General features: G+C 41.3%; 1 protein-coding gene and 1 long non-coding RNA gene across 2 annotated transcripts; one reads left to right on the top strand and one right to left on the bottom strand.

Annotated features, from left to right (window-relative positions):
- Nucleotides 1–1,633: 1,633 nt before the first annotated feature.
- Nucleotides 1,634–2,563, bottom strand: LOC128256529 (uncharacterized). The gene is made up of 3 exons (XR_008267790.1): nt 2,426–2,563; nt 2,088–2,360; nt 1,634–2,034 (listed from the first exon to the last, which is right to left on the bottom strand). It is a non-coding gene; the product is annotated as an uncharacterized LOC128256529 (long non-coding RNA).
- Nucleotides 2,564–12,237: 9,674 nt separating this feature from the next.
- On the top strand, nt 12,238–17,368 carry LOC128256415 (ubiquitin-like modifier-activating enzyme 1). The gene is given in 6 exon segments (XM_052986758.1): nt 12,238–13,295; nt 13,915–15,636; nt 15,705–16,013; nt 16,074–16,278; nt 16,281–16,717; nt 16,719–17,368. Coding segments are annotated over 6 exon segments (3,582 nt in total). The 5' UTR covers nt 12,238–12,527; the 3' UTR covers nt 16,860–17,368.
- Nucleotides 17,369–18,599: the final 1,231 nt, after the last annotated feature.

Below are 18,599 nucleotides of genomic sequence, written 5' to 3'. Positions count from 1 at the left end.
ATTTGTCGCTGTCTTTTGGGATTTGGGGGAAATTAAACGGATTTCCTCGAGAGCTTGCCTTGACAATGTGTGATGTGGTAGTTGCCGAAAGTCATTGTCGAAGAACATGCTAATTAGATTTATGCACAAAAGAAGTTCATCAAGAAAAACGATGAAAATACGAGCTTAAAACATTATTCAAAAGACATCCTAAGATCTTAAGTAACATTTAAGAAACATGTTTGTTTGATTTAAATAAAATATACTATTAATATCAATCTTATATAGGAAATATTTGATATAACACGAATTGAAATTGTCATCTTATCCCAAAACAGTTTGTTCCCATAACCTACTGTCCCGTATTTTGTCGACTAGCCCACAAATGCACAAATCATTGAGCGTTTCCCTTTCTGATTTTGGTTTGAGAACGCATTAATAATAATTAGTACAAACATGGAAGAGTTTTAAAGGAAGTGCAACTCATGTCATTAATAGACTTTTTCTGAAAACGGAGAGTGGCATGAACAGCATTTGGGCGTGGTCAGCAGGAAGTTTGGATTCATTTGTCAGTCGAGACGAGTCAAAATGTGAGCATTAAGAAATATTCCAAAGTCAGCGAAATGTTGACGAACGGAATTAATTTTTTTTAGCGAATTTTCGGCCATCAAAATATTTACTGGGCCCATAAAGTTGCCTACTTTACGACGAGCCAACGGAAATTCTTTATATGTAATTGCTTATAATTTTATAGGACATCAGGAGCAGGAGCCTCAGCAAGGGGTAAAGGACGAGAGGAGTGGCGGAAGGACACTCCCATTGATAATGCGAGAGCAGTCATCAATCTGTCCCAGATTCGTGAGGTTGCTTTCCTCTTTTCGCATCCCAAACTCCGTGGCTCTGCCAAAGTGTCAGGACAAATCAATAAACTTAGTAATTTTATTACGAACGTTACAGATACCGATCTGTCACTTTCCATTGTCGATTTGACAATTGATATCTCACACATCATTTGGTTCGAGTGCGCACAATGAGATTGTTATGCCATTTTTGGGTAAGCGACTTGCGAAATTCTTCCCTTGGGTTCCATAGTTCCGTAGTTCCATAGACCTTCGCGCAGGGGTTCGTCTAGGTATCGAGTTTTCACCTTTCCCTATTTCACTCTCAGATGCTGCTTTCTCCTTTCTAGGGGTTGTCTCAACTTGCGGTTTTCCCTGAGAAATCGACGTGATTTTTCGCATTTTCTGCTGGCATTTTGTCCACTTAACGCTGCTCTGCGGTCAGAGTTCAAATATGGGACCATTGACTAATGACAGTTGTCCGCAAATGTTTGCATAATCCTCCGATCAGATCGGATCGCTTTTTCTGGGTCAATGTGCTGGTCGATGGAGGAGAAAGCGGGTGAAAGGTCTTTGCCTCATAATGGGTTTTATGACCTACTTAGCTGATTGATTTTTAGGGATTTATGTCAGGACTTTGAATATTCAAAAGTAATTATTTTGGAATTAGTTTATTTTTAGTTTCGGGATTTGTTTTTAAAGCAAAAATTAAAAAAAAAAAAGGTTTGTGTATATAAAAGGTTATAATATTTATGATTTGATTTACTTGTTTTTTAATTTGTCATCTAAAAAAAACAGCTAAATGCAAACCATTTTATTTTACTAATGACAGATGCAACTAAAAATGGTACAATATAATAGGAATATTTTCATCCAAAAATATGAATTTCTAAAACTTCGTTTATGCTTTTGTTCGAATATTTTTGACACTAAACTCTCCTGTAAAAAAAGGATAACCATTTGTCTCTTAACTTTCCCATAACTTAGGTACTTTCTCATTAATTCCCTTGTAAGAACCTTGTAAACCCGAACTAAATTATGCAAAAGCCATGCTCTACATCATGTTAAGGACTCGAGTGATCAATCCCAGCGATTTTCCAAATTCTGACACTTTTGCAGGCAGATCCTTGGCAGGACAATGGAGAAAGCGAACGCTGTACCAGTTTTCTGATTCGGCATGCCTGTCGCATTGGATGTTGCTTTCGCTTTTGCCGATCTGCAGATCAATCAAAGTTGGTCACGCTGTCGGGAATTATGTCACTCGCTTACTCAAATTGCAAGATTCGCAGGACGACGGGAATGATGAACCGACGGTTAAACTGATTTGCATATGAGGAGCGGAGAGTTTTTCTCGGCAGCTGCGACTGAGTTTTCCCATTTCCCAATGGTGGTTGCAGGGGAAAACTTTGCTTGACAAAGGTTGAAAGTTTTCTAGGTTTTTTTCCTTAATTTCTTCGTGTTTTTTGTCGATTCTTTTTTCTATTTTCTGCTGTCAACGCATCAATCATGCATTTTATGTTTTCGTCTTTTAGGCCAAACTATCTGTTGTAATTAAGTAAAGGCTGTTTAATTGGCAGCCAGGTTATTTGATACTTTCCAAGGCTTACCCTAATCCTTTTGAATTCATATGGTAATTCTGCCGCTGAAAGCTAATACTTTTGCGCCTGCGCAGATGTGAGAATTTCGTCTGGGCAAACTTTGTAAATAAGACATTTGATTTTGAGGACAAAATCAGGGCAGTCCAGCCAAATATTCCCCTCTGCAACGTATATCAATCAATTGTCAGGGCTCATAAACGATTTTATAATGGACAGCTGGCGCAAAATGATATAAAATCATTCGATGGGCATACCAAAATCGCACTTTATGGCCATATAAAATTGGGACCTACTTCCGAAAAAAAAACAGATGTGGAAATGCCAAATTAAATCCAAGATTCGTGTAAGTCCAGAAATTATGGCTCACCCTCGACGACTGAATCAGACTTCCTGTGTGCCCATCTTGCTCACTAATTGCTCGAAGGATGCGACATCGCCGGCACAGGAAGCGGAAACTAAAGTGGATGAGGATGAGGGACACTCGGTGCTCTAACTAAGCGACTTTGCCAGCGGCTGAAAGTCATAACAACAAACATAACAAAACACACGCAATCTGCTTAAGCAAATTTAAATTACGTGAGCTCCTCTTCGCCCCGGGTGCATTCATTAAACGTCTGCCTCTGCTGCCCGATAATTAACGCCCTTATGTCCAGGAAGAAGTCCACGAATAGCCCAGTCCACAAGGGACACTATTCGGCCATTGTCCTGCTACGAGGGCCATTGTGACTAATTGATTTGCTCAAACAAATGTGCCGTCGCAACCCTCAGTTCGTCGACTTAATTTTGTATGGAGTACGTACGCATACCTTGTCTGGCCAAAAATATTTGAATTTGCGGCGGCTAGTTAATAGGATTCTAATGCCGTTTTCAGCAGATTTCCGCAGCAAGACAAAGGAGAATTTGTCATGGGAAGGATTCATTTCATCAAATGGAAACCAATAAAATATTGAACATAAATTAATGGCCAAGGAAACAATACAAAATCAAAATTGAAACGGGATTTGAATGGAGTTGAAATTGAAGCATTGAATATTTTGCAGATTTTATTGCTCAAAGATAAACTCGGCAGAACTATTTAATGAGCTGATAAAAGCATTATAATTTTTTTTTAAATAAAAGTGAGTCTGAGTTCGATTTATACTGAAAATAACGATTTCTTTCATAGCCATTGAAAATATAGATTTCTATTATTAACAACATATCCTTTTAAAGATATTTTAAATATATTAATAAATATCAAAACAACAAAATTAAATATTTTAGGGTATAGTAAAAATAAAAAGATAAGGAAAATACAAAAAAATGAGTAAAGAAAAAAATTAGGAAAAATTAACAAATTTTGCGGACTCAATAAAATCTGTACTTGTATTTTAGTTGTGCGTCTTAGTTTAAAAGAACAAAATTGGGAACAAACGACCAATCAAATATGTAGCAACCAACAAGCATCAGTCTTAGCTAGCATAAATATTTATTTTAATTGAGTTAGAAAATTCTCTGCACCTATTCATACATAGAATACCAAAATTTAATTTAATTTTAGACAAGAACATGATGCGAACTCTACCCTTTTTTCTCCCCGACTACCAGCATCACAGCAAACAGAAAATTAAAGTTTTGAAAGATTTTGTAATAAAATTTATTTGTGGATGCCTGACACTAGTTGGCAGATGAGTTTTACCTGATTTCAAGCATCTTGCCGACTGGATTTACCTACAGCCACCCTTTCGTTTTGGGAATGACCATTGCCGAGTTTTCCTCATCATCTCGCAGGACCAGAAAAACCTCGTCCACACGGAGTCATGTTCGGAGTTATGAAAACAAAGGGGCTTGTAAGCGGGAAAAGTTCTCAGTGAACGAAAACCCTTTTGTTTTCCCACATGACACATAAATAACTGCAACTGGTCAGCCTCAGTTTTAGTGCCCAATGCAGATTCAGGCTCAGCTGGTCCGTTAATTGAATCATTAGGGTGGCGGAACCAGAGACAATGCCTCCATAATCATTATGAGTGATTGCAGGCAGGCGGATGAAACAAAAGGGCCAGTCCAAAATGTATTTGAATAAGTCACCCAGCTGGCCATTTCACTCGTGTAACTCCAGATGCAATTCCCTTGTAATCCCCTCAAGGGGTTGCCGTTGCCCAAAAACTCAAGAACTCAGGAACCACTTGAGAAGCGGGTTTATCCACCAAGTCGGGGAGGATGTGACTTGAGGATTTTCGAAACTGATACACTCCAGTGCCCTCGCACGGGTCAATAACTCCAAGCCGAGTGCAATGGTATTATTTTCGGAGAGTGCATAGGTCGTGGGCTGCAAAACGAAAGAACTCTTTACTAATCTGATTTTACTTTCCAACAAAACATAACAATTTGTCTTTTTTTTCGCATAAAATTCATTGTTGAGAAACCACTTTATAAAAGTTTTTCCGTCTTATATAAAATTTATAAAATCGTCACTGAAAATCAACAAATTTAAACTAATATCCATTATTAAAACAAACGTTAAAAACGCTGTTCTTTATATTATTATATAAAACCTATAAAATCTTCGCCTAAAATTCACAATGCTTCTGTCGAAGCAATTTATGTCTTATACATTATTTTATGTTTTCTAAAAGTTGCAAATTTGAGTAGATTTTTATATTGTTAGGTAACATTTTCATAAATTTATTAACTTGTTCAATGGCTTTAAAATCTTTAAGGAAATGTTTTTAGTTTACAAAAACATTTTTAACCCTTTAAAAATAATTATCAACCCTTTATAATAATTATAATTATATTTCTTGCCCGTATTGGCATTTAATTGTGTTTTTAAATGTTTAAAAATATGCTTAATACGAAACTAGACATTAGGTCACATTTGTTTATTTGTTTGACATTTAAAGAAAAGGAAAAGAAAAAGGCTAAAATGCAATATAAAAACTGATGTTAAAGTAACTTTGATTTCCTTACTTAAAGGCTCATGTCCTTAAATTTAAAGAGAGCCATTTTTATTTTACAAGACTTTGATATTATTTTACTATTTTCATTATATTATTTTGCAGTGATGCGATTTAAAATCTGGTGAAATACAATAGCTTGTTAGTTAATGTTGCTTTCCTATCCATATACCTTAGATGCTCGATTTCGTTGACATTTGTTGGCTGTGCAGGACAAGTTTCCCGAGGAGCTGAGCTCAACCAGAGCCGAAGGCAAGTTCATCCTGCATCCTTGGCGCAGCTGTTGTCTAAGCTCGGTTTCACAGCCCCACTGTCCCAGACTCAGACTCAGTGTCAGTTTACTGCAGGGATATCATGTCAACGCTTTGACTGGCATTTAACTTGCCCTTGTCGCCGTGTTTTGTTCGTGTTTTGCCCGGGCAGCAGCATTTATGGGCTTAAAACTTTAATTAAAAGACGCAGGAACAGGAGCGAGCACAGCTGGGTCCTTTGGCATTTGATCTATGCGCTGACAGGACGACGAGGAGCCTCGCTTTGGTTCCCAGTGCATTCCGTAATCGGATACTTTTATTGCTGAAAGGATAAACCGCAAACTGCTTTGTACATTTTATAAGAACGAATTGCCCACAGCTCGCTCATAAGCAGCTTAAAGTCGCTGCCTGCATCGAAACTTTACGACAGTTGTAACGATTCTTGGCCCTTTTTTTTTGCTACTTTGCTGGCTTCTTTTGTTTCAGGAAGTGTCGCCTTTGTTCGGGGGCCTGATCGCAAATAAAAATATTCCTGGCCGGCAGCAGTAAAATTGATGGATTCGTTGCACAACGGGCTCAATAAAAAATGTTGCAAGCCGAGTATCAGAAAGACATTAAAGTCGGAACTCCCGATTCCCCGGTTCCCCGATTCCCAGACAGGAAGTGTTTAACACACCTCAAGATAGCGACTAAGCACATTAAAGCGTTAACTGGGCATTATTCAAATGCTGTCCGCAGTAAGCACATTAAGCGGGATTATGCATGGGCAATAAACTCGAACCTCGACGCCATTTATTCCTTACGTACTTTTCTCTTATGTGTATATGCAAAGTTCATATCGATCCTCGGTGCATTTTGGTGCCGGCACCAAGGGTTAAAATCGGAAAACTCCTCTATTACACATCATCCGCTGTCTGTGCGTTTTGCAAAATCCCATTGTCTTGCTTTCGCTTGAATGCCATCGACGCATCTTAAGTAGCTGCCAAAAAAAATAAGGGGTTGCAATAAAATGTTTACAAATTTCTGCAAAATTATTTTGCATGTGCCAAATTGAATGGTGAAAAGTTGTCAGTTGATTTATCGCTCGATGGGTTTGTCCCGAAGTGGGAAAACCAAGTAAGGTCTGTTTGATAGCTTCATCAAATGATTGGAAAAATCTGGGGGAGGAGTGAGAACATTTTCTTTGCATATAACTACATACATATTTGCACATTATTCATGTTAAAATAGCACGTAAGATATAGCTTTGACTTAAAAAAAACTTAAATAGATAATAACAAGAAGGCATAAGCATTGATTAATAAAGTTCATCCGGTAAACAAATAATTTTATTGTCAATGTAATTACATTTGTTTTATGTTATTGGTTGGGCTACATGTTCTTTTATAAGCTGCTTAATCAAATTGGTCTTAAATTGTAAAAACAAGAACCAAATAAGTCTAAAGATAATATTTTATTGACAGAAAATTACATATATCTTTATATTTAAAGTGATCAATAAAACAAAACATTACACTCAGAAAACTAAATTCCTTGATTAAAGAAAAAAATGCCTTAACATTAGGAATACTTGACTTTAATTTTAGCCTTTATTGCCTTAAACTTCGTTAAAGCAATTATTCCAAATTTTGTCCTAACATTAAGGCAATTTAGTTTTCTGAGTGAAGTTTAGCTATACATAGGAATTTTTGCTAAGTATTTTTTATAAAATATTACAAATCCAGCCAATCGATATCCTTTTTCTCCCCCCAGAAATTATCAAATACTTTGCCTTTGACCTTGTGAATTTTCCCAAACAGCCAATGCTGAACCCATTAATCTATGTTGAATGAAATTTGAATAGTCAAACCCTTTGGCCATAATGAAAAATGACTAGCAATTGAAAAATGACGCCAATCGTCGTGGCCCGTATGCAAATTGTTCCCGAGAGACAAGCAGCGGCGAACCTGAGAAATGTGTTGTCTTCCGATATTCGCGCATTAATTACAAACGCAATATTTACAAAACAAATGTGTCGCTTTATGCAGTCTCAGTCGCCCTGTTGAAAAATCCAAAAAAAATAAAGGGTGAGGCAAGGGAGTGAGGCAGCTGTCCGCTGTCAACCCCTTTTCGAGTGACAAAAATTACAAAGATTACAACTTAATTTCGACTTTCAGCCCTTCGGTGCTTGAGTGCTGGACGGGCATTTACATACATAAATCTCGGATGCCTCTGCCTCTGCCTCTTGTGTTCTGCTGCAAAAGACACTCGAAATAGTTGAAAATATTTTGTCGTGCCCTCCATTGTGGAAGATCCCGTTCTTGAGATCCAGGTAAGTCGGCATTTGCATTTGCGTTTGCATTGTCCTTTCACACCTTTACAAACTGGAGAGAGAAAGTTCTTGCAGATCTCACACTCCACTGCGTTTGTAAATATTTTGATTGCATTCGGTGGAACTTTTCGATGGGGGGACGTCAGAGAGTTGTACTCCACCAAAGGCACCAATTAGCAGTTTGTCCACACTCAAATAATTTTTTATCTAAAACATGATTTTAGAAAATCGTTCACAACTTTCTATATTACAGAAAGTAGGTTTTAAAAATATAGGTCAACATTTTTCTAAAACAAAGATATTATTTTATATATTTTAGAAAAACAAAACTAGAGGGGATTTGAAACCTGGGCCAAAAAAGCTGCGGAATATTTGATGTTCCAACTCATGAGCCCCCTAGGCTAAGCATTTTAGGAAATTCTTCTGTAAATATAAGGATATTTTTCTTCATTTTAGCCAAAAATAAGAGAAAAGTAGATTTCTATATATGTTAAAATAGTACTTAACTTATGATAAAAGGAGATTTCATTAATTTTAGAATGGACTAGTTATTTATTTTCTAAAATTTTTTCCTTTAAATACAGAAAATTAGGAAGAGGCAGCTTGGATGAAAAACACCTTATATTTAAAATTGAAAAAATAATTCCTGTAGTTTAGAAAATATTTTCTAAAATTTTTTTTTTTTAGAACAATTTTTAATAACACAAAAAATAATGTCCTTATTTAAGAAATTTTTTTAAAATGTATGAAAAAAATGTATTCTATATTTAAGAAAACAAATTTGTTGAGTGCAGCAGCAGAGGCACTCACCTGTAGCCAACTGTCTACGCCCTCGTACAACTGCAACAATGCCACTGCCTCAGGGCCAAATCAAAATTGTAGTAGCTAGCACTTTGCTTCCTTTTGCTTCGGGGTTCGGAATTCCTTACCCCCGACGTTTCACACGTTACTCAGTGAGCATAAAGCGGCGCGTATTTAGGCCAGAAAACGAAAAATAGGGGAAGACGAAGACCAAATCCACTTGACCAACTCGCTGGATGTTCAGAGCCAAGTCGCCCAAGCGTTGGATTTGTAACGTATTTTCCATCCACGAAAAGGCAGAGGGGACACTTCTTTAATTGTTGCGACTGTTAATATTTACGCTGGGCCCTATTCTTGGTTTTCTTCTTATAGATGGTGGCTGGGCGATAAAATGCATTTTCCCAGACAATTAAAGTGCGGGGAAAACTCGTCATTTAGTGGCAAAAGAACGAAGATGTTGATCGCCATAAAAGATATATATTCTCTCCCTGATAAGCGCAATATGAGACACTGGCTTAAGCAGAGTTTCCTTGATAATAATGGGTCAACAAGGAGCTAGGGTTAGTTAAAGGAACAATTGTCGTTTATGAAAGGAAGCGGAATATTAAAAAATAAAAGGGCCACAAAAATGCAGGCCAAATAAAAAAGGAAATGGATGCATCAAATGCTATAAATACAAATACAATCTATAAATTTTGTTGAGACAATTAACAAAAATTCTTACACCGTCAAAATATGTTTTATTTATTTATTTTTTATATATTTTAATACTTGAAAAAATCTTTGAAGTTTCTAAAAAAAATTCAATGTTTTCAATTTTAACACAAGAAATTTATTGCAATATATTACAAAATATTTTTAAAGATACAGAAAAGCTAAGCAATAAATACAACAACATATTCCATTTTTAAAACTTGAAAAATTTGTTTCAATAAATTACAAAATACTCCTAAAGGTGCAGACTAGTAATTCCATTTTCTTCTTAATTTAGCCATGTGTTCAAAATAAAAACACGAAACCATTTGCCAATTTTGGAAATAGTCATTTGAACCGCTGACAGCAGAGAAATTAATAGTGCCAGCCATTTTTGTGCCCACTTTTCATATTCAAATTACATTCCAAATTGATTAATGGGCGAAAATTTGCATAGGGATGATGCGGTGCCATATGTGATGAGGCTTAATTAAGGAAGGTAGGAATGTTGTTTCACTCTCCCCAAATGCAATGTATATATGCACATAGCTCGTCAAAGGCACGCGATGCAGGATACTTGGAGGACAGATGGGCAGCGGACACCCCCGCTTAATGCAGGATCAGTATGCTAATTTGTCCAGACTTTCGGGACTTTTTCGGTTTGGGCCACGCGACAAGGACGAAAAACACACCGCACGCGATAAAGTCCGCGGCTAGTTTTCGTTCCTATCGAGATCGGGCTAAAATAGTGCCCCGGAAAAGGGAGAAATTCCAAATTCCAAAAACGGGAGCAGTATTTCGCGCAGCTGTAGGCGTAAATTAAAATGCATTTTACGCAACTGTGCGACGAGATCCGGGTTTTAGATCCTGCAGCTGTTGCCCCCCCTCCCCATATTTTCCTAATGGCACGCTCTCAACACTTGAAAAGGACACCCCCGCCGCATAGCTCTCTGTTTTTCGTGGAAATTTACGCATTTTCATGCTCGACTACCGTTGCGCAGCGGCCGACCCCCGACCGAAAATAGATTAGCCGCTCTCAAAGGATATTGAACCCGGCCAGGACGACGGGACACCCAAGGACCTCGGTGTGGGTCAGTTGGTGAGTGGGACAATCGCCGAGGGGCGCGTGCCACGATCGGAGTTTAGGTCCAGGATAATTGCCTCAAGTGCCGACAGATTGATGACTAGGAAATTCTATTGCACTATATATTTCAATTAAACGTTAATGGGTTGCACAACTATGTGCCCTGCTCGAGAACTGAAGATAACATAAGTGGAAAGCCAATTTCAATTGTTTTTTAGGAATTTTTGTGAATTTTCAGGTTTCACAAAGTACGCATTTAATTGTTTTGTACAGAATTTCAAAATTTGCCTGGAAAATCTTAAAATATATAAAGTATTTATTGGCAAACTAATTTAGACCATTTAAAAATAATACTGAGTAACACCAACAATATACATTAATGAAATCAATAATCAACTTTAATAATTTAAAAAAGTTTTTATATCTTATTTGCCAACTATTAATAGTTTAAAGCGCATGGCAGAATTTGTGTGTGCTTATTTATTTTTATTTGTATTTATTTTTAATCCAACTAAAAGTAAAAACGGTTGAATTTTTATAAATACAAAAATTTCATATTTGTTTTGTTACATGTATCTTTAATATTTTGTCATTCAATTTTATTATATCAATACTCATAGTGTTCAAGTCATTTTCAAGTCAGTACGCTTAACACAAAAACAGAAAACAGTAAAACAGTAAAAAGAGCGTGAAGATAATAATTTTAAAACGCAATAATCCACCTCATAACGGATTTTATACAAATTCAAAAAGCGCGATAACGACCATTTCCAACACTTATTTTAAGAATCGCTCACGCTTAGCGAATACACAAACCAACGCAGCGCGCGCTCTCTTTCTCATGGTCTGGCAACGCTGTGCTTACAATTCAAATAAAATTTTGATTATTTTTCAAGATATCGGTCTTGTCATAATCAGGGCCCCAAAATACAAAACACATTTTGGAAGTTTGTGCCATTTGTTATAATAATCGATTTGGATAATGTTTGTGAGACGGACAGACAGATCTACTTTGCTATTGATTCTGTTCAAGAATTTATAAAATCGCTGTCTTTTATCTGTTACATACTTATTATCAAATGCAATATACCCTTTTTTCTTTAAAGTAACTGTTCTAAGCATCGAAAATTACCAATAAGGCTATAGTCATATACTTGTACATACTTCCCCGTGACAACAACAATGTCATCGATGTTTTCAAAACATCGGGTATATCGATGTTTGGCGGGTTAACATTAATGTTTTTCAATTTCCTTGTAAATTGTAATTATGAAAATATATATTATTTATTTTACCATAAATAAATTTAGTGCTCTGTCTGGTGGTAGATAAATTTCTGAAAAGTAAGTAGTATTAATTTAGGAATGTATTTGTATATGCTTGAATTCTCGTACATATGTGCTTTTAAGGTATTTGAGACATAAAAAACATTGTTTACAGAGTGTACATGAGTAGTGTTAAATAATGAGTAAAATTTAGCAGAAATTAAGAATTTTAACAGAGGGTGAGCTAGAATTGGAGTGGAACCAGGCCAAGTGTGAAAGAACTGGAGTGTAAACTTACAGAAGTGTGCAAGAATTGGAGTGGAATCGTTAACAGTGTGCAAGAAGTGCGCAAGAACGAGAGCGAAAAGCTTACAGTGCACGAAATCGTGATAAATATCGTTAGAGATGGAAGCACATCGGTTGTTGAAAATCGATTGAAAATATGAATGGCACCAGAAATATCGAAGTTGGTATCGACGGCTTCCCACCTCTATCCCCCTGTGCGAATTCTATACTGCAACTTGATCGTGCGTGTTCTGAAATTTTGGCGAGCGTTCTGCTAAATTTCGCCAGGCTCCCAGGTCCTGAAAACAGAGTGATATCCACTGAAAATCGCCCTTCAGACGCTCTCGCGTGTTTGTGTGTCCAGCCGTGAGCGTGTGTCCGCGTTCGGCAGTGTGCGTGTGTGCGAGAACGAGAGAGGAGGAGGGAGCGAGAGCGGGGCAGCCGCAACTGGGAAGTTCGCTTGCCAATATTTCAGCAATCCGGCAATGTCGTCGAGCGGTCAGCAATTGATGGCCGATTCGCCAGCCTGCAGCTCCACTGACCACTCGCCGCTGGCCAAAAAGAGGCGATTGGAACTGGCCGGAGGGGGAGGGGGCATGGAAGCAGAAGCCGGCGGAGCAACGAGCAGCAGCGGCAGCAACAACTACGAAAATCACGACAAAGCAGCAGGCGGCGTTGACATTTCGAGCAAGTGCGAGAGCGAGACGACTAGTGAGCGCCAGCTGGAATTGTGCGTATCGTCGTCCACCTCTGACACATGCGTCGTAAGTGCGACGGCGAAGCGAGCCGAAAAGCAGAAGGAGAAACAGATGCAGGGAAGCGGCGACGACGTTAGTACATCGTCAGCATTGGAAATAGAAGGAAGCAAAAGCAAGCGCCCGGAGAAGCGCAACTACCTGGACACCACCTCAGAGCCGCAAGAAGAAGCCTCCTCCAGCGGATCCACCACCAACAGTAGCAGCAACAACAACAACAACAGCGTCAGCTCCAGCAACAACAGCAACTGTAATCGGCACCTGGAAGGAAGCAGCAGCAGCAGCAGCATGGCTGGAAACAGTGCCGCCGCCGGCGGAGATATCGATGAATCGCTGTACTCGCGCCAATTGTACGTCCTGGGCCACGATGCCATGCGCCGGATGGCCAACTCGGACATCCTTGTGTCTGGACTCGGAGGACTGGGCCTGGAAATCGCTAAGAACGTGATTCTGGGCGGTGTGAAATCGATCACCCTGCATGACACAGCAACTTGTGGGGTATGTGTGTGGGGGCAAAGAAAAAATCGATATTTTTCCAGGCAGACGCGGGAAATGCCCGGGAAGGCAGGCTACCCAGCCCTGGTCCTAGTGATTCATTTACTTAATTACTAAACTCGGCGGGAAATTAGGTTAGGTTATCTCCTATTTGCTTGCAGAAAAGTGTTGTGTGTGTAATTCGGTTTTCCTTCTTTTTCTATTTGCCTCAAAATGTCTGCGCCATGCGAAAAGTGTGCGAGCGGGACGACCGTATGCCCACAGCGGGCTGCAATTGTTTTTGCATTCCCTTTTGCTCGCCACATTCGGTTTTGTTTTATGCACTGAGAAAAAATTCATATTATATCACAATTGTGTGTGGCTAAAACAAAGGAAACCTTAATACTTTGTTCAGCTGCAGTCATTCGAACTCAGCAGTTAGGCCATCTTGCGTTAAAAGTTGAATACACCCTCAAAATGATAAAATTAATGAAAATATTTGTCAAGCCGTCTTTTTCTTCTGTGTACATGGAAACGCAACAAATATTCTTTTGTTAGTCATAGCCCCCCCTCCCCTCTCTTAACCTTCTTACTAATTTCATCACTTGTGCAATATATTAATTTATTGCTTTTGGCTTTGCAGCTCCATGACTTGTCGTCGCAGTTCTATCTCACCGAGGCCGACATTGGCAAGAACCGAGCAGAGGCCTCCTGCGCTCAGTTGGCCGAGCTAAACAGCTATGTGCGCACTCTGTCCCACACCGGGCCGCTCACCGAGGAGTTCCTGCGCCAGTTCCGGGTGGTGGTCCTGACCAACTCCGATGCCGAGGAGCAGCAGCGGATTGGCAAGTTTGCCCACGAAAACGGCATTGCCCTGATAATCGCCGAGACGCGCGGTCTGTTTGCCAAGGTGTTCTGTGACTTTGGCGAGAACTTTACCATCTACGACCAAGATGGCACCCAACCGGTGTCCACCATGATTGCCAGCATCACGCACGACGCCCAGGGAGTGGTCACGTGCCTGGACGAGACGCGACACGGATTTAACGACGGCGACTACGTTACCTTCTCGGAGGTGCAGGGTATGCAGGAGCTGAACGGCTGCCAGCCCCTCAAGATCACCGTGCTGGGACCCTACACCTTCAGCATCGGCGACACCAGCAAGTTTAGCGAGTACAAGAGCGGCGGAGTGGCCACCCAAGTGAAGATGCCCAAGACCATCAGCTTCAAGCCTCTGGCGCAGGCCACCGAGGAGCCCGAGTTCCTGATCTCCGATTTTGCCAAGCTCGACACGCCGGCCACTCTGCACCTGGCCTTCAATGCACTCACCTGCTACCGCAAGGCCCACAATGGAGCCCTGCCGCGACCCTGGAATGAGGAGGACGCCAACAGCTTCCTCGAGGTGTGCCGGGCCAGCAGCAGCTCCGAGCTGGACGAGAAACTGGTGCTGCAATTCGCCAAGATCTGCTCGGGCAACACGTGCCCGCTGGACGCGGCCGTTGGCGGAATTGTGGCCCAGGAGGTGCTCAAGGCTTGCAGCGGCAAGTTTACTCCGATCTTCCAGTGGCTGTACTTCGATGCCCTGGAGTGTCTGCCCGCGGAGGGCGTGGCGGAGGCTGACGCCCAGCCCGTGGGCTCGCGATACGATTCCCAGATTGCCATCTTCGGCAAGAAGTTCCAGGACAAGCTGGCCGACGCCAAGTGGTTTATTGTGGGGGCCGGAGCCATTGGTTGTGAGCTGCTTAAGAACTTCGGAATGCTGGGACTGGGAGCCGGCAAAGGCCAGATATTCGTCACCGACATGGATCTCATTGAGAAGTCGAATCTGAACCGGCAGTTCCTGTTCCGTCCGCACGACGTACAGAAGCCGAAATCCATGACTGCGGCCGATGCCATCAAGCGCATGAATCCGGAAGTTAACGTGACCGCCTACGAGCTGCGTGTGGGCGCCGAGACGGAGAAGGTCTTCTCCGAGGACTTCTTCGGCAAACTGGACGGCGTGGCCAATGCTCTGGACAACGTGGACGCCCGCATCTACATGGACCGCAAGTGCATCTTTAACCGCATCCCGCTGGTCGAGACCGGAACGCTTGGCACCTTGGGCAACGTCCAGGTGATTGTGCCCTTCGCCACCGAGTCGTACAGCTCGTCGCAGGATCCGCCCGAGAAGAGTATTCCCATCTGCACCCTGAAGAACTTCCCCAATGCCATTGAGCACACTCTACAGTGGGCGCGCGACGCCTTCGAGGGCGTCTTCAAACAGTCGGCGGAGAACGCTGCTCAGTACATTGCCGATCCGCAGTTCACCGAGCGAATTGCCAAGCTGCCCGGTATTCAGCCTCTGGAGATTCTCGATTCGATCAAGGTGAGACTGATTGTGATCTTTAAATAAGAAAATCCCTTGCTAAATCCAATTTTCTTTGCAATTTACAGAAAGCCCTGATCGACGACAAGCCCAAGAGCTTTGCCCACTGCGTGGAGTGGGCCCGTCTCTACTGGGAGGACCAGTATGTTAACCAGATAAAGCAACTGCTCTTCAACTTCCCACCCGACCAGATTACCTCCAGTGGTCAGCCGTTTTGGTCCGGACCCAAGCGGTGCCCAGATCCGCTGGTCTTTGATGTGAACGATCCCATGCACCTGGACTTCATCTACGCCGGGGCCAATCTGCGAGCGGAGGTCTATGGAATTGAGCAGGTTCGCAATCGCGAAACGATTGCAGAGCTGGTGCAGCAGGTTAAGGTTAGTTGTGCCAAGTGTTAAGTCGTATCAAGAAGTATTTCTAAAACCTTTTGCTCGCAGGTGCCAGAGTTCAAGCCTCGTTCGGGCGTGAAGATTGAAACTAATGAGGCAGCCGCCGCCGCCTCGGCCAACAACTTTGATGATGGTGAGCTGGACCAGGATCGCGTGGATAAGATCATCACGGAGCTGCTGAAGAACGCCGACAAGAGCTACAAGATCACACCGCTGGAGTTTGAGAAAGACGACGACAGCAACTTGCACATGGACTTATTGTGGCCTGCTCGAACTTGCGCGCCGCCAACTACAAGATCCCGCCAGCCGATCGCCACAAGTCGAAGCTGATTGCGGGTAAGATCATACCCGCTATCGCCACCACCACATCGGTGCTCTCTGGCCTGGCTGTGCTGGAGGTGATGAAGCTGATTGTCGGCCACCGGGATCTGGAAAAGTTCAAGAACGGCTTCGCCAATCTGGCGCTGCCCTTCATGGCCTTCTCGGAGCCGTTGCCCGCGGCCAAGAACACATACTACGGCAAGGAGTGGACGCTGTGGGACCGCTTCGAGGTGACCGGCGAGCTGTCGCTGCAGGAGTTCCTCACCTACTTCGAGGAGAACGAGAAGCTGAAGATCACGATGCTGTCGCAGGGCGTCTCCATGCTGTATTCCTTCTTCATGCCCAAGGCCAAGTGCTCCGAGCGATTGCCGCTTGCCCATGTCGGAGGTGGTGCGTCGCGTGTCCAAGCGCCGGCTCGAATCGCACGAGCGTTCCCTGGTCTTCGAGATCTGCTGCAACGACGTCGACGGCGAGGATGTGGAGGTGCCCTACGTCCGCTACACGCTGCCCTAAGCCCATAAATATTCCTAATTTAACCATTAAATTATTTTACGATCCCGTTTCTTTGTCTCGGCGCCGCGTTTTGGAGTCGCGCAACTCTAAAGCAGAAGTTATTGTCGTCTAGCTGTTTGCATTTTAATTTACACAGCACCAGTACGAGGAGCAGCGCAGATCTAGAAATTATATATTATATATGTGTGTATCCTCTAAGGAATGGCAAATGAATTCGCATCATACGAAATACAAAGACTCGACTTAAAACAAAAACCTAACTGCATCTGAAGAAACTCTGCTCAGCATAGTTGTTAAATTAACGAATTACGTACGGAAAACCCAAAAGCGCATTTTAATCGCATTGAGTAATTGGAAATTGGAAAATGGGAATTGGAAACTGTATAAGCCAGGCGGAAAATTTCACACTTCACTCATATATTTTTTTTATATGAAAGTATAAACTAATTACGTCATTGTATTAAAAAGGAGCAAAGCGAATGAATAAAGCTGTATATTTCATATGGTAATCGTGCCGCAAGATGGATGGCTCGGATAATTTCGTTCAGCACTTGACGTCTTCTGGTAATCTCATTTCCCCCGCGTAAATTCTCACAAATTAAAATTGTAATGCATACTGCTCAACTGCAAGTGGATGTATACATATAAGGGATAGGGAGTGATGCCATCTATCCGTACGCCAGTCAGTTGGCAGAAAGTTACGTGACACAATTAAATATTTTATGCCCTCTCAAGACGTTTATGCCACCCTCAAGGAGGCGGCGGGTGCCACCAAAGTGCAATTGGCAAGTGCCGTAAAGTTGCACTGTTCACGGAAAGCGGTGGGCGGGGGTGGCGTCTTATAATTAAATATTACACGCAATGCAACTGAAGTATGGCCAAAGTTATGCAGTTTCGCTTCTCAGCTCTTGGCCTTCTGCGGCTTTTCGGGGAAACTTGCTTGAATTATGCAGCTAATGAAACAAACGGGCGGCGGAGTGCGTGAAAAGGGAATGTATGTGGTGGGGATAGGGCCGAAACCCAAAACACACGGCTTTGTGTTCGTCAAAGAGGGGAATGCTTTAGGCAGGCTAATTCAAGTTGGGACTCGTCCGTTAACTGAAAGCTTAACTTGTAGGGAGTTTGGTCAGTGCTTAATGTAGTTCGTTATCAAAGAAAAACCTTTTTTGCCCTTTGATTTTATTAAGATTTAGCATCTCTATTTATATATTATTTATTTAACCAACAATCTCGGAGCATGAGTCCATCAGATTTCTCGTTTGCAAAATTTAATGTTGCATTTTTAGCTTGAATGCCGGAAATCTAAATATTTTTGGAGTAAACAGTCGGACATTGCTTAATGATAAATTATAAAATTTTTTCAATTATGTTTCATAGAAATCACGCCAGTCCGACAAATCCGCGTACCAAACTTAAGAATATTCAATAATGAAATTTTATTCTTACTCCGTCAAAACCAAATTTAGTTTAAATGGGGTGTATATGAGAGAAGCCAAATATTATAAATTGGTGAAGATTATTTGTTAGGATTTTTTATATACCCTTGGGATTATAACTTTGGTACCATTTTAATCATTTCAGAAATAACCTGATTTCGATTTCCAATCGGCAAGGTTTTATGGCCGAAGCTAGCTTCCAATCTTGTTTATCATTTTGTTTGTTTAACACTATATCTTTAAAGAAAATTCTGCACTCGGTGTTTATACAGCTAAGCGAATATTTCCCAAGCCGAGGTTAAGA

This window comes from Drosophila gunungcola, assembly GCF_025200985.1.
Source record: "Drosophila gunungcola strain Sukarami chromosome 2R unlocalized genomic scaffold, Dgunungcola_SK_2 000020F, whole genome shotgun sequence".
Lineage (NCBI taxonomy): Eukaryota > Metazoa > Arthropoda > Insecta > Diptera > Drosophilidae > Drosophila > Drosophila gunungcola.
This window is presented reverse-complemented; position numbering and strand designations above follow the sequence as displayed.